Raw genomic sequence first — 17,240 nt, forward strand, 5'->3', positions numbered from 1 at the left:
TATTAACTACACTGCGTAGTCTTTCAGACTTAAAGAGCAACAATATTTGGGAAGCAATGTCTAATACCTTCCCATGGCTTCTACCAGTGTTTTTTTTACTAAATGCTGAATGCTACTATAATGTATTCCAAAGCAGTAGTTACTGTAGCTTTGGCCTGGAGCTGACCCTGCTTAACATTTTTCATATTAGGTGTTATATGTTTGATAAGTTCAATTTGGTCCAAAAATTATAAAGAGCAACTGAGTAACTGTGATTTTTTTTTTTTTTTTTTTTTTTAATCTTGTTCTTCTTAAAGGCTCGGATAGTGAGTGGAAGTTCCTTGGATACTTCCAAGCTTTATGCAGTCCAGGCATTTGGTGGGTAAGTACCAATATGACTATGAATTCTTGTTTTATCTGCAAGTTATACTGTAGTATTTTTTTAAGATTTGTTCTTGTTTCCAAATCTTCTAAGAAAATTGAACTGTTCTAAAAGGTAGATCATCAGTGTCATGATCTAGAGCCTTCTCCCAATCAAAGAGCCCCCCCCCATCAAAATAAATTCATACAGCAATTCAGTTGCACAGGTAAACTGGAGGGCAAAACTTTTTACCTCTGCATAGAAAAGAACCAACCATTCAAGCTGTAGTTTGGTTTTTATGTCTTCATTTTAGTAAAATTGTAATAATATAACAATACCATTCTAATATTTGAAATTAATAGGTCAAGGAAAAAAAGATTTATTTCAGTTGCTGAAAGAGAATGAATGTGGCAGAAGCCTGTACATCCCGTTTGGTTGTATCTGGATAGAGTTATCCTGAATTTGCCTGTAGCATTTCTTCTTTTGGGGGAAATCTTTCCTTCCTATTTTGAATTCCTTTCTTCCTTGCAAATTGAATAATAAAAAAGAGTAAAAGCCATGGGATAAATTTATCATTTATATTGCTTAAATATTTAAAAAGGGTATTACCTTCTTGGTGGCAGACTATGTAAGCACAGTTTCCTGCAGCGATGCTTTGTTTCAAAGATAAGATGAGACCAAATTATCTAATTAATCTTAAATCTTCTCATTTGACATCTTAGAGACTATATAACATAATCTGGATAGTACTGTTTTTCCTGTGGCCTCTTTTTTTAGCTAAATGGTACTAATTGTACTAATCTGCTTAATATAACTCCCAGCTGTGGAAGGTATAATTATGGTAACATTTGTACTTACCACTAAACAACTTTAAACAAGTTCAGGACTGCCATCCAGCTTTACAGTGGCTTAGGTCGTTTCTGTATAGTCTGTTCCACCTCCAAGTGTTTCATTTTTCCTTTTCCAGGTGCTAGCTGGTGCAGTAAAAAATAGTAAGCCGTAGGTTACATTGTAGAGGATTTGTTGCTGTGAAAGTGTGAAACACTTAAATATTGTAAAAGATAGTTGCTGCATTTTGTTAGTAACTTGCTCTTTAACATTAGACTAAAATGATAGTGTACTTCTCTTTCCTTGCTCCCAAACAACACAGTTGGATTGCTTTCACTTTGCTCCATTGCAGTTTTTGCATAAGGTCAGAATAGGGAAGTTTCTCATGACTTAAGTTCTAAAACTTTTGCCTTATATATTGAACAGCACTATTTCTTATTATGCCAAAACTACTTCTCTTTCATTGACTGGGGCTTTCTAAGTACTGTACTACCCTGTCTCCTCCTATCTCTTTAAATTCTAAAAACAGAAAATCGGTATAAGTGCTGCGAATTTTCTTTACTGACTTCTAAATGCAAAAAAATAGTACTGTTATTTGAAATATATGGTTCATTAGCATGAGAATGAGCATATCATCTGAAGCAACTTTGTTTCTCTTGATAGATAATTGATTTGGAGACCTATTCAGTAATGTGTTAGCCACAAAAACATTCACTCTAACTCTATCATTATGCCTCGGCTCGCATAACTCTTGTGATGGAATTATCCATTGCTTTCATCAGAAGGCCATAACTGTGACAGCAAATCATGGCAATAAACTTCTGATTTGATATATGATAACTTAGATTTGGTGGCTTCTTTGCTGAAAAATTAATTTACATCAGAAGCAGACACATCAGCTTCTGTTATTCACTACATAAACTTTTCTTTGGCATATTCACAAAAGAAGGTATAGCCTTCTTTTCTTTTTTGTGCTATGCAATGTCAATTCATTTTTACTTCTAGACTTTGATGCCCTCAGTTTGGAGTAATTTATGACATGAGGTACTACAAATAATAATGTACTTCTCCACTGAGAAGCAGGAATCTGACATCTTGACAACTACACTGTAAGCTGTGATCTACTGAAATTAAGTATTGTCATTCTTGGAAGCATTAGTGTATAGGACTAGCAAAAAATTGATATTTCTTACAAACTGATGTTGTTTGTTCCTTTCAAGAGTTATTCTTAAGAAACTAAAAACTAAGTTTATACAAATGAGAAACAGTTAAACTATACAGTAAGTAGATGTTAAGGGATAGCATTCTGTGAGCAGACTGTGTGTGTAAGCGCTAACAATCAAGTATTGAGTCTTATGCCTGCAGGAAGCTCTGTGACCATATGGTTTTGCTGTACGCACTACTTTCCGTAGGAAGTTATTCAATTACAGTTGCCTGAATAGGTGTAGGACTTAGAAACATAGTGTACAAGAGTTTAGAGATTTGTTTGTTGGTTGGTTTTCGTGCACCCCACACTAAAAGCAAATTAAAGGCCAAAAACTAGTTTCAGAGTTAAGGAGACCTTCTGCCACTGACAAAGACCTCATAGGCAGCAGTTACTTCTTTTTATGTTCTGCCTTCCAGTCACAGGTGAAAGAATTCCAATATTGAATCCTCTGAGGAAGAGGTGTGTTAATCCCTTGTGCAGGCATCCTGTAACCAGTGCATAGGACCACTTCAGATCCAGTGGCTGTTGCCTTCACCCTTTTATTCATGCGTGTATCCACAGATTGCCAGTCTTCAGCTTAGATAGCAGTGATCAGATTTTTTTTGGATTGAGCCCTTCTGTTGCATATTACCTTGCTTTTGCACTTTTTCTCTGTCTTCCCACCAAACCCAACACATGGATACACAAGCACTCATAGAGAAGTGAAAATGCAAAGCCTTAGTGGAGTAAAACTGGAGAGCAACTGAGGAAAAAGCAAAAAGTGTTGCAATTGTGGAAAATATTCTTTCAAAAAAAAATTAGAACATGAATTCTGTTTTAGTGGTTTGGAGTTTTTTGGTTGCTTGGTTGGTATTTGAACTGTTTCATCTGCACCTAAGCTTAATCACATCAGGAATACGGTGAGAACAGTTCAGGCGCCAGTTAAGGTAGTGGTGAAGCAGGAGACTTTGGCATTTTGTCCTACTTACAGACAACTGAAGACTGTCCAGCCACTGTAGCAGAATTACTGTAAACTTCTGATACGATCTGGGTTTAAAATGCATTCTGAGAAATAACAGCTTTAAAACAAAACAAAAATCTTTTCTAGGCTGGGAACTGAAACCAGCGCAGGAATAAGAAGGCCTTGGAGTCTCAACTTTTTTTCTATGATCTTTACTATGCACTGATCAGAAGTTAGGCAAGGAAGAGACAGGAACTATTATCACCCTTATATGAGTACATCTGGTAATTGATTCACTGTACTAAAGAAGGCAGGTGTTTTCTTTTCAAAGTTTTTCGTTTCCAAACTCTGATTAGTTTCTTTGTTCTTTTAAAAAATATTCAGGTAAATAAGTATGTACGTGCAAGAACTCTTTGACATTGCCGTATGTTTTGAAAGCATACAGAAATGTTTTTTGATGCTGTAGCATCAAAACATAGTATAGAACTATATGTAGTTGCATTGTTTATAACTCATTGCATATAACAAGAAAATAACCAAGACAGAGCCACATTTCTGAAGTCAATTAGAATTGCGCTCCTCTGGCCAGTAGAAAAAAAGTTCACTATGAGAATCAGACTAGGAGAATGCCTGATTGTTCTTCTCAGGTCAGGAAAGTAAATGTTAGCACAAACTGAGAAATTGAATAGGGACTTCTTCCCAAATTTTTTTAAAGCATTCTGTTTTGCACCTGAATTATTCTTCAGACAAGGGAGGCTAATTCACTGTCCTGCATGGTAGGACTTTAAATGAGTTCTGCTTCAGGAGTGAGGTGAAGGTGAGATGTCTCTGAGGACAATATTGTTCCTTAAGGAAAATTGCACTGGGAGAGACACTCTGTATCATACTACAGCTGGCTGAAGGAGCTGCTTCTTTGAAAATAGATAACTTCAGAGAGATACACTTGAAATAATCGGTAATTTGGAGGAGAAGAAAAAAAGAGTGAAGTTTAAAGCATGTAGAGATGCTTTTTCACTCTTACATTTCGATAGATGCATTAGATCTGTCAATTCAAGCAATTCAAAGAGTTGCAAACACATTTCAGAAGCAACAGGTAGAACATACGTGGTACAGTACTGCCCTAGTATTGTTGGAAGAGAGAGTGAAGTTCCTCTAAAGCCAGAACATTTCATGCTCGTAATATTATTTTGCAGAGGATTTATAAGACCATTGAACTGAGTTTTAGTAATATCTTTTTTTAAATAACGAAGTATGTATTCCTTGGTCGTTTGTAACTCTCAGGAAAATAAGTAAAACAAAAGAGAGCTTCTTATGTAGCTGACATTTACATAATATGGTGACATGATGTAATAGTCATTATTTTTAAGTGCTATGAGGAAAACTTGCTGCTCATTCACAGCATTTGCTTTTTGTTGATTCATGTTCAACAATATATGTTGAATATGTAATGATGAAGAGACAATAATGGCTGTATAAAGATGCTTGAATCACTGAGAGGTCTATACTCTTTTTTTCTTTCTTTCTTTTTTTCCATCTCAGAAGTGTGTACCATGAAACAAGCTGCTAAAACATGGACATTTTCCATTCCTTTTTCCAAAGTTCTGTCACCAAATTCTCATATTCTTATTTTCTCTAATATTTTTCAGAAAAAGTTCTTTATATTAGACATACAGATGGAAAAGCACTTTAGAGAGTTAGTTTTAGATACACAGAGACCCCAAGGTATATGTGATAGATTTGATGAACTGAACTTGAGCTCAAAATCTTAATGAAAAGATGTGTAGAGGAAAAGAAAAGTTGAGAGTGGGAAGAAAAGTAAGCTATTTAAAGAGACACAGATGTAAGTGATGGCAAGGTAGTGACTGAGCATAAATTAACACCACTTGTCATAATAAAATCTCTTTTCTGTTTTGTAGTATATACCTACCCATCTTGATTCTGTCACATCCTGTCATTCTCACTGTTCTTTCAAAAGCCATGTCATCCCTTTGGTAATACCATCGGCATTCTTAATTCAGACATTAACTTTTTTTCCTCAAGAAAAGACTATTAGTCATTCTTGACTTTGAATTTTTTTTCTATGCTATATGCTGTTCTTTAGTGATCAGAAAAGATAGTCCAGTAAGAACCTCAATATTACCAAATTTCAGTATTATGGAACAGAGTAATACATGGAAGAGACCGTACAAGCATTACTTGTCAGAAGTACCCCTTTCTAGCATAAGAATGCCTTATGCTTATTTTGAGTTTCATTCACCTTTGGTGGGACTGCTCCTGAGTAACAACCCAGAGACTCAGAGTTGCTGAGTCCATCTCTTAGTCTGTAGCTTTGGTTTTCATGACCTCAGAGATGTTTTATTTGCATCATACTTCTGCTGAGATACATCTGGGAGTTGCATCTTGGGCCTACGTTAATCTTTATCTAGGAACAAAGGGAAAGAAAAAGAATTCTAAGATCCAAACCCTGCTGCAAGAACCGTTTAGGTGAAAGCATTAGTCAGTAAATTAAATGCATAAGCAGTATATGAATCACTTTACCTTTCTTAGAGAATAGTGCAGGTATACCAGGAGGTATGGAAGAAATAGATTATCTCATAACCTTTATAGCATGAAAGTTAGGACTGCTTGGGTATTGGTAACGCTTATAAGGGTAAAAATAAGCTAGCCTATATCTTAGGTGAGTCCCTTGCCCACTCAGGTAATGTATAAAAGGCATTACCATTTTTTTCTCTTGTGACCAGGAAGAGCTCTAGGAACATGAACAGTGGGATGCCTTTGAGGATTTTGCTATGGCCAAAAGGCAGTTTGGGAACTTGCTGTGCAAAAAAATTGGGTTAATATGGACTTGATGCACTAAAAGAATTAGGTGGAAGTCCTGAAGATTGTAGTCTTAAAAAGAGATATTCAAATTACATAAATTCATATGAACTAGACTCTCAACTCTGCTTGTATATCTGAACTTCAAATACTTCGTTTATTCAAAAATCCGTATTTGAAATTTTACAGCTCAAGAATGATGTGGCTAGATTTGCTTTGAGATGTTCAAGACACTTTTCACCTGCTTACTAGCTACTTCCAAGTCTAATTAAATTTATCCTCTTTGTTTTCAAGTTTCTGTCCTTATTTGTCTTATTTTAGATCTTCTGTCTTTTTTGCTGATTTCTCTGTTTCTTCCTTTTGACCCTTCCTCCTAACTCTCTTACATGAAGTGTGCTTTAGTCAGTACCCATAAGGAACTCTCAGCCTCTCAGATACCAAGTCTTTTCAGCTCTTTTCAGGTTGCCTTCACTCTCCTTGCTTTATGATTGGCTATCTGAAAAAAGTCGTTCTGATCCACCATATGAGGCAAAAATAAATCATCTCAATTTCCTTTGAAGAAGTTTTAATTCAAATATTACCAGACCCAAATCTGTGGAGGCTGGGAATTTCTGTATTTCTGTGGATGTATTTCTAAATCCCTGTGCATAACATTATGTTGGCAGCTGTTATTCAATAATCAGAGGTATAAAATTAATAAAGCTGTTTGACCATGTTTTTGTGATAGTCAAGCATGCTGGAAGTTCACTGCTCTATAAATATCTGAATGAAGTAAGGAATTAAGGTGGGATTATTTTGTTTTGTTTTCTTTTTAAGATACAGTCTCACCACTCTCATTAGTGTATCACTGATATTTCAGTATTACTGTTAATCAATTTTATCTCTTACTGCTCCAGAATATTTATATTCTTTTATGATCAGATGCTATGATCTTATGGTAATGAGAACCACAGAAATGCATATTTTCAAAAATAAGTGTAGCAGGTTATTACCTCATTTGGTTCTAGGGAGGTCTCCATTCTGTTTTTGAAAATGAATTTGTCTTGTAGAACTTCCTATCCCCAATTTAGAAATTCTTACAAGCTTTATAAAAATTGTTTTTTCTTTCCCTTGTTGGTCTCATTTCATTATTGTCTTGTTGATACTAATGAAACCATTTACAAAGGTTTCAAAGCTAGAAGAGGGAATTCAGCACAAATCCTTGGTTTTATGGTATTGCAACAGTCCTGCTAAGGAAACATTAGTTTTCAGAAGGATGTTCAGATTTCCGTCTCCCCTGTGAATATTGAGAGCAATAGACAAGTTTTGCAGCATTGTGAATTCTCTGTCTTCAGTAGTATTATTACTGATTAGCCCGGGTATAAGGGAGAGGAATATCAAAAACTCTTTCTAGTAGATACATTTGCTGTTTCTGTTGATGTGTGGCTCTTAGTGACTTTCTTTAATTTAGGTCTTAACATGTAACTAGCTTTTTTTTGCCAAATCTGGATAAAATAAAGGAGAGGAAAAAAGTTTAGGACTTGATATGATGCTGCGTTGAGGCACCGTTGCCCAAAGCTAACATAAAATCACTTTAGCTGGCCAGCATCAGCTGCCTGTAATGTGACAAGAAGCATGACAGGAAAAATAAATGAGGTCAAAACTCCTTTACGACTTTATTTTTTCCAGAAACTGAAATGGCCCCAGTGGCCAGTTAGCTGTTGGCACAATTTAGAATAACTATTGCTGTGCTTTGGCTTACACCTGGGGATGAAACATTCACCAGGTTTGTGATAAGAGGAAGACAGAGGGAGGCTCAAAGTTATAGTAGCTAAGTCTCTCCTGTTGCCTTAAGCAGAACCTGAGTATCTATCAATATGTACTAATGTGTCACTAATTCACATCTTTCATATAGAAAAATAATTAAGAGCATTTCAAATTTTTCATGAAATTAACACACTCATTTTACATTACAAACACAGTCTCTCTCAAAATTTGAGTAGATAAACTCCCTTTGTATAGCCTAGTCTAGCCTTAAACTTTCTGGTAACTTCTTCAATTGGCCAGGATAAAGGGTTTTTTTCCCCCCTACAGAGGGATTTGGTTCATTTTTTTCATTTCTTAATATGGTATTTTTAGATCATATTAAGGCTCCTTTAATCCAACTTTCATTTGCAGAGAAAGTGCTGGTATTTCTTTGGTGGCATTTTAGTATACTGAGGACCAAGAAAAGCTGCAAATCCAGTCCTATAATCTCTTTTATAGTGCTGATATTTTCTCCCAGTATTCATGCACAATTTTACATCTCTGATACCAGCTTTGCACCTACAGCAAAAATTATTTATTACTGCCCAAGTGTGGAATTGTGAGCCTTCAGATACTTTAAGGAATGGCTGTATCATAATTATTAATTTCATTAATTTACATGTTTGTAAATTTGTATTGTTTTTTATGAAGGCCACTGGCTACATTTTCTGATTATAATATACCAGTGTTGATGCATTACAACATCTCCTTCCCTTCACTGCCCCGGTTCTAACTTAACGGAAATTTTTCAAGTTGGCTGTCAGTCTACACAAAAGTGTGAAAAAATCAATGAAACAAAGAGAATAAAGTTCTATCTAGGTGTTCATACACTGGCTTTTAACTCTAATTCTCTTAAATCTCCTAAATACAAATTCATTTTTGGCATCTATGTCCATAGGTATAGTAGTGTTAAAAATAGCTGTGGTTTTGTGTGTAGCTGGACTGCTGTAATCCTATATGCTCAGAAAATGAGCTTCATACAGAGTAATAATAAGAAACTTATTTTTTCATTCATTTAAGATCTTTCTTATTCTACTAAGGAAATTTTCCCAAATCTTTTGATAGGAAAAAGATGTTGAGTTATTCTAAACTTCATATGAAGATGTGTACTTCGTCCTATCAGATAATATCTCTGATTAAATAACCGAAGAGAAGGAAAAAGAAAAGATCTCAGTTTTCATGAGATGAAACCAGCATTACCAGTTGCTAAAGCTGCCCGGGACTTTTTATGTGTATCACTTTTGACTTCATAGGTTTAATTGTTCTATAAAACAAGCTCATCTGATCTGAAATATTGTATAATTCCAAGCACTCAAGAAAACAAAGTAAACTATATTCAATATACATTTTAGGTTATTGAGTTATTTAAAAACAGGAAAAAAAAACACTGAGGTCTGACCTTTTCACGTTTTCATCATTATTTTGATCTGGAAATGAGATAAACTTCACTCTTACATGGAGTTAAAAGAATGGTGGTCATTCTTTCCAAATCTTTTGTGCCTAGAAATGGAAAAAAGGGGCTGGGGGGGAGGTAAAAGCCACTTTAATATAAAGTATGAGAATTTTTTTTTAAATGACAAAAACACCTACTTTTTTGTAATGATTTATTCCAATCAAATATGGATTTTGATGCATAAGATTGCCCTTTATGAAATTACGATTGTTAAGCAGGTATAATGTTATTACAGCCTAAATTGTAAATGTCTAAGAAGCACTAATGAATGTGCACAGTGGCAAAACTCTGAAGTAGTCTTTCAGTCCTCTAAGAGTAGCCCTGAGTTGGAAGGGAGGGGAGTGGATTTTCAGTTTATATAACTCCCTAGCTGCCTCTTTTATCCAGTTCCAGGCTATGACCAAACACCTACAGTTAAGGGAGAAAAGCATCTCCATTTGCCTAAAAATGCACTGCTTATGAATTTTGCTGCTAAAACATTAAAAAGCACGTGTTCAATACAATGACCACTGAAGTCAGTGGGTCAGTTTGGAAGGGACAGAATTGCATTTCAGAATGCTGTCAGAACTGGCTGCGGGAATATGAATGAATCTAAACAGGTAGAAAACTGGAGCAAGAAAGAGGAGAATTGCATGTGGTTTTTCACTTTCTTCTATAGTCAGGGCTGCTAATAATACTAGGGCTTGGAGCTGCAGAATAACTCTGGAATGCCACATTGCTAAAAGAAATAGGAGCTGTCCAAGGCAGTACAGTATCTTCCTCCATGTATGTTAGTTCAGGCAATAGTTTAGTGAAAAGCATATGAAACATAATTATGTAAGTATATAAAAATAAAGGACAGGCAGGTAGTCATTTAACTATTTTATTTAAGAAGACTGGAAATGTGAGCAGCAGTTTCTGTTTACCATTTCGGTTCCCTTTAGCCATGCATATATATGTACAGGAATTCTTTTTTGAAGTGATCTATAGCCTAGTATAAAATCAATATTCATCTCAACTATATGGCTTAATCTGAGTCTATGGACAACTTTTCACTGACTTCCTAAGTCTTTAGTTAAGGCCTGTGTGTTTAAGAACTATGGAAAATAGCATAAATGAAGTTCAGTGATAAAGAGTACTTTCAATGTAAAGTGAAAAGTCTTTAAATTAAACTTAATAAAAAATAATGAAGCAGTGGTAAGAGAGACTACTTTTCTTAGCAGAAGAAACGAAGGAAATGTGTTTTTACACCAAAAGAAAGGAGAACAGGTAAGAGCCAAGAGAACAAAAGTACAGAAGGCCACCAGAAAATACCGAATGGGGAGGGGGGGGAGGAGGAGGAGTAAGATCTAAAAAATCAGATGGAACTCTTTGGAGACTCTGCCATTTTCTAGGAATAAAAAACATTCTGTACTTTGGCTCTGTAATCTGTGTGGTAATCATTGCAGATACATAGGTGAGAATGATGCTGTATTTCTGCACTGACTCAACATCACCTTGATGGGTTGTTTGTTTTCTGCTTAGTGACACTCATTTTTTTTTACAAATAACTGTAACATTTTTGGTATCATCTAGACTGTTTCTTATATCCACTTTTTAAAAACAGTTGTTCTTTTTTCTAGCTTTTTAAATAGGGTATTACTTGTTCTCTGAAACTTTGTCCTTGCATTTGCCATCAGCGTAGCATTTACTAAATAGCTAGCATTTACTTAGCAATGGGTGTTCACTTCCCTCAAGGTGCTTCTGCAAAATAGACATCTACACAAATTAGCAGTGCAACTTACTTAATATGATTTTTTTTCTTATTTATAAGTTACACAATACACAGAATATAATTTGTGAAATGGAGAAGCCGTATGTGTCAATCTTAAAAATTTGAACTAAATGAAAAAAGTCTCCTGAGTACCCATAGGTTTTTATATTTTTATGATGATAGTATAGACAATACTTATCCTGTTGGATTTCCATCAGATTCCTATTCATTTATACAGTATAAATCTTTATTACAAATGGTAATTCAGATGACAGGAATTCTGATGTTTTTACTCTTTATATGTGCTTTTATTTAAGAGCAGAGTTAACGATGAAGATTTCATATCCAGTCATTAAAGACTAAAGCATTTTTATAAAAATAGGCAGAAAGTCATTTTCTTATACTTCTGTAAATTTGGTCTGTAACTGTTGTAGCCAACTGGTTTGCATAAACTGCTATTGGTAATTGAATTGTTGAGTAGTAATTTCAGCTTGGTACGGCAGCAGATTTCCTAATCAGACTTGGAAAAAAGCATTTAAGGTATTAGATAAATAAAGTAACTATAGGTATTTACTGGCTGATTCTAGCTATTTATGTCTGCAACACAACATCATACACCTTTGCACCACCAGCAGACAGCTCGCATGCTTCTGCATGCTGTAGATGCCATTTTTTATTCACTTCCAGCACCAGAATTTGAATCTCAAGGATTCTTTTTGTGAGAAGTAATTGGCATCCTGCCATAATCTCCCCTGCTCCCAGTAGTTTCTTAGAATATGTTTCAAACCATGATTTTGCAGGTTGCCAAGGTATGGTCTTCAAAGCAAGTAATCCATAAATACAAGAAAGGAGCTTATGTGTGTGTCTGTGTGTCTGTGTGTGTATGTGTATGGGGGTGGAGGGGTTTTTTGGTGAATGACTCTAGGAATTGCTAGCTAAAATGATGAGATTTTCTCCATACCCCTGGTTCTAAAAACACTGGTTTCCAAAAAGCATGAGAAAGATGACAGTGTACTCCTAAAGTTTTACTCATTTTCACCAGATCACTATTAGAACTTTACACAAAGTACTGCTATATCTCAGTGGAATTAAGATAATCAGCTGAATATTGCTTCATATAATTTTCTTTATGGTTTATGGATAATTAATGGAAAAAAGTGAGAGTTTCTATTTCTGAAAGCAGATAGATAAATCTAAAACGAAGTCAAGGTGCCAATCAAAAAGATGTGTGGTATGGTTCCGGTCTTCCAGTGTTCTCATAGCTTCTTTTCGACAGTTAATTATATCATATCAATGACTTATAACTATATCAAAACCACTGCAGGGAGAATAGGACTAAAAGTCACACTTTCCAAATACGGAGTTTTGAATAGTGTAGTTAAGAAACTGTCTCTTTATATGGGCTGAAATGAATAAGTACTTCAGCAAGTCCTCCTCTATATGTATGTGAACCGCTCCACCACTCCTTGTAGAGGAGGACTATATATATTTGTGTGTGTGTGTGTGTGTGTGTGTATACATCATCTGTCACATTCTCTCCCATATAGGCTGCCCACCAATTATAAAGCAGAAGTGATTATATGTTTTATTATTGAGTGTTGTGTCTGAATTACTATGCTAAACTGCCAAGCAAGAACAAATTTCTTGCTTTATTGGAAGATATTATTGTTTTTATCACAGTTCATTTTAGGTGTTTCAGTTATAGCTTTCAAGTCCTATGTATATAGAGAAGAAAGAATAATTTGACCTGAATGAGCAGTGTTGTCCTCATGAACACTGCCAGGATCAGACTAAATAGAGGATGTTGTTGTTGTTCTTGTGACTAAGCGGAAAGGATTTATTGTAATGTTCTAAAGATATTCATGTGACTTATTTTAATTTCCTTTGGAATCTTACTGACAGCCCAAGTATCTGGGAATCTCTGGGGAGAATTTTTCTTCATAACTAAAATAGAAAGAAGGCTGCTCTAAATGATCTTAAAATGGCATGTGACACCCAGAGTAAGCATAAGGCAGATACAATTCTTTCTGGAAAATTGCACCAAAATTGCATTCTCCTTGCATAGAAAACGTTTTTATGCTTTCTTCACCTCCTTATCAAGACAACTCTTGGGACACCTCCATACCAAGACAACTCTTGGGTGACATCTTGAACTGACGAATTTGCCAGCTTCCACCTTAGTTAAAAATAAATTCAAAACTTGTTTCAGTATTCCCTGACGGATGAGTCCTGACTTGGTAAAACTCTAGAATAATGAAAGTTTTCTACTGTCTAGTGGCTGGTAGTGGTGAAGTCAAGGCAATTGGTAGTGTAGGATGACAAGCTTATCTGATGAAGTATTCCTAGGTGAACCTGACACATCAGAATATTTCTGTGTGACTAATAAACTAAACATACAAATGTGGCCTAATAGTAGTTAATCGCTGGGGAAAACTTGCTAGGTAGGCAGCATGCCAGAATATCGTTAGCTCTTATGAAAAGAGCAGGGGAAAAAGAAAAGAACTGTTATTTCTCAACATGCACCAGTGTTTGCTACTGCAGGGAGTTTATTTAACTGGTCCCTAATAATTAATCCTGTGTTCTGAGCTGAATCTAAAGAGAGTCAGGCAAAATGGGTCAATATGAGCTGTACTCAAGACTGTGAAGCAGAAGTGACTAACTATAGGGAAAAGCTTCCTGCTGCTGTCTCACCAGCTTGTTCACATTACAGGGAGTTCCAATATTTCAGGCAGAGTGTACCCTACATGCATGGAGCTCTCATTTGCAGAAAAATGTCTTAATGGGCTGAAGGTGAGAAATGTTACTTGTACCAAAACTGGACAGTGTCAAAGTATGGGAATTCCTTTAAATTCTTTACAATAATTAGAAATACATAATCTTGTCACATGAGAGTCAACTATGTCTCTCTCGTTATTTTATTTGTTAAATAAGTTAGTGGCACTTCTAAGGTGTTTCTGCCAGTTTAGGCATTTCTTAGATATCCAGTTTCACAGTCTTGGCTAATGCAGTATTAGACACTGCTTAACCCTTATATAGTGCTCAAGACTGTCAAGTATATTCTCAAGAACTGAAATCTGGTTCTGGGAGTCTCTGCCCAGGGTATATATAATGGACTGAGTTAAAACTCTTGCCTCCCACCTCCTGGCTTCCAGGGCTGGTATGCTTGTGCTGCACCTTTTAGCATTTAAGAATTGGTTCTCCATGTTAAACATTGATTCTGTATCAATTCTTGTGTTGTATAGTAAGCAGTACTGTGTGAAGTACTACTAGATTTCTGGCTACAATTTGTCCCCTGCTTGCTAGGTATTTTTCTGTCTTGAACGATGAAGTATGTGTTGGACTAACTCAAAAAATGGTGAGATACCAGCTGTTAGCATGTTATTTGGAGGACTCTTAAAAACTTTCTCAGGTATTTCTTAGATGCCCTGCAGGTTTAGTAGTATTGCTATTTACAGAAGACCCAGGCGAGCTGAAAGTACACCTCTGCAATTAGCAGACTCATTCAGTGAGCAAGATTTATTGCCAGAGAGTCTGGAAAATATGAGTAGGGCACAGGCACAATTTGAAACTTCACTTTTGACATGTCTGTTGCCCTTCTTTCCTAACTTCCAGATATTTTTTCACTGCTGCTGGCTTCATATGTAAAGTTTAATAGAAATAAAACCGGCTTGGGGCTGCTTTGATTACAGTCTCTGGAACACTAAAAGGAATCCCTTTTTCTATCTGCTGACCATTTCTTCATGTTTTATTTTTTTAACTGGTCGGGGGTCATTTGGCATCTTTGCAGTTCAATGATAGTTATGCAAAACCCATTCTTTGTATAGTTTTCTGGAGCTTTCTGGTCATAGTCCATAGCACCTTTTGCTCTAATTTGCTAGGATTTTGAGAAGAGAAACAGCGTGGTATAACTGAGTAAGTGTAGAAGAGAACTGTGAGGTACCTCACAGGCACACCTTGTCCTTATGTCTGCAAACACCCCTTGGACCAGCAGGCCTCTGTGCTATAGAGGCAATCTTAACTGGGTCAGGCACAGCTGTTTAACGTGTCTTCTACCCAGTGCAGGGAATAGCTCAGGCAGAAGTTGTTAATTGTAATTGTAAGTTGTAATGCCACTGATATAAAGGCAGCTGGTAGTCCTCAATTCCTTATTGCACTGGTAGTGATTACCATGACTTTCTATCACTGAAAGACAGTAAAAAAAATGCAGTTTCAGAGTTAGCTCCTTTATTATTCAAATAGCTGTATTTTCTATTCATAATGACTACTTTAATGTCAAAACTAAGTTCTTAAGTATAAGCAATAGTGTAATATATAAATGTTGTAGTATGTTTATTAGTATTGAGGGATTTATTCTTTCTTTTTTAGAGACCGTGGGCTTAGTTTTAGTTTTAGTTTTTCAAAATCTTGGAAATAATCTCTTTTGGAAATTGATTTTTATTCCAAGCCTAAACAAGGAATGCATTCTTCCCATATACTATTTTGATATCTCTAGTTCGATTTGGTTCTGATCGATATACTTCAAAATAAAACTGCAAACTAATTATTATCTGTTATCAGACTATTACAATACAGCCCATAGGTATATTGCCAGTTAATGATGTAAACCTAAACTTCTGCAGGAGCTTGTCCATTGAAAATAAAATGCCTCGCAAATTAGAGACATCACAGAAAAAGAAAACCTGAAGGCTTTTTCACCTTACTCAACTTCTGAAGATCATGATTCTTTTTTGTGGTAGTCTCCTAAGAAAGCCGTATTTTGAATTGAATGATACCTTCATTCTTCACTTTATTCTGAGTCTTATCTCTGGTTCAGTCCCGCAAGGTGCCAAGAGACTTTATGCAAGATAGTGAGTGCCAACTTGCAGAAACGAGTTTGAGGAGGTTTGGCATCTTTCAGGATCAGGCAGTTTAGTCTGTCACTATATGTTTGTAAATTGTTAAAAAAAAAATCTTAAGGATGAGAGCCTCACTGTATCTTCATTTCTGAAACATGTTATGAGTGCAAAACTGTATCTCTTATTTTCTTTGCAAGAGAGATGTGAAAATTCATTGTCAAATAGGATTTGCCTAAAGAACCTCAATGACTGAGGAAATCTAAAGTCCTTTTACTAGGAAATATGATTTGCTCCTCTACTATCTTTACCAGCTATGTGAAATGCTTAAATCACTTTTAAATACAGTAGTTAGTCATTGCTTCCTGATATGATAGCTAATTTTTTTTTAAATAATGGGAAAGGGATACAGTTTGTGGAAAAGCATTAGTAATCATAATTTATTAAAAAATGAGGACATTTTCACCATGTAACTGTTTGGCACCATATAAAAAAGGAATACTAAGTTATTAATATTCACAGATAAAAGATCTTTCTTAGAAGCCAAAATGGTTGATAGTATTGGGAGAGGTGGGTATGGTGCTTTCAGAGTTCAACCTCAGTCATTTTAAAATTCTTGGAAAAAGAATCTTATCGACTCTATTGACTCCACAGGCTTTGAGCTAAACCCATAGATTTTTGGGATCGAAGCCAGTGCATATGAGTGTGAATATTGGGATATCTTTATTGAGATCTTTGTAGGTATGCTGAACTGCAAGGATTAAATGAATGTGTGATGATCCTATCTCAGATCCAATCATTTAAAATCCATATGAGAAGCAATGTTCAGTGTCTTTGTTTATTACAAGATATGAGAAAAGACATTTTTTTCCTCTCTGTGGGATTTCTCCGTGTATCAACAGCTCCAAATGTCTAACATCTAACTTACTATTCAGCCTTAATATTTGGCAGCTGTGATGAGTGCATCATCAGAGTAACATGATCTACAGGATTTGAGTGTGCATCAGTATTTTCTGACTCATTACTTTCTGGTATTAGTTTTAATGGTTAACAGCTCCCTTGACACTGGTTGATCTCTCAAATCCAAAGCACAAATTACAGTGTTATCCCTACCACAGTACCTCTTGCTTTTGCCCCACATATTCATACTTTGTGGTTTTATAAGTTTTTTAATAGTTGTAGATAACAGGGGACAAATTTCAAAATAGAAATTAAAAATAAAAAGTACTCTCTGACCTTAAGGATATCTTCCTAATTCCTTTTGCAGTTTGTTCTACTTGGAAAGCTGTCCACTAGTTTGTTAGGA

The 17,240-nt window shown here is 35.5% G+C and overlaps 1 protein-coding gene across 4 annotated transcripts in view; it reads left to right on the top strand.

Annotated features, from left to right (window-relative positions):
• Positions 1 to 17,240, top strand: part of UNC13C (unc-13 homolog C) — a 221,193-nt gene that overhangs the window by 38,900 nt on the left and 165,053 nt on the right. For all 4 annotated transcript variants that reach the window (XM_064517384.1, XM_064517386.1, XM_064517387.1 and 1 more), the window contains exon 4: positions 297 to 361. In XM_064517384.1, the coding sequence (XP_064373454.1) occupies positions 297 to 361 (65 nt within the window). The remainder of the gene's footprint in view (positions 1 to 296; positions 362 to 17,240) is intronic.

The sequence above is a fragment of the Dromaius novaehollandiae genome, chromosome 10, assembly GCF_036370855.1.
Source record: "Dromaius novaehollandiae isolate bDroNov1 chromosome 10, bDroNov1.hap1, whole genome shotgun sequence".
Classification (NCBI taxonomy): Eukaryota; Metazoa; Chordata; class Aves; order Casuariiformes; family Dromaiidae; genus Dromaius; species Dromaius novaehollandiae.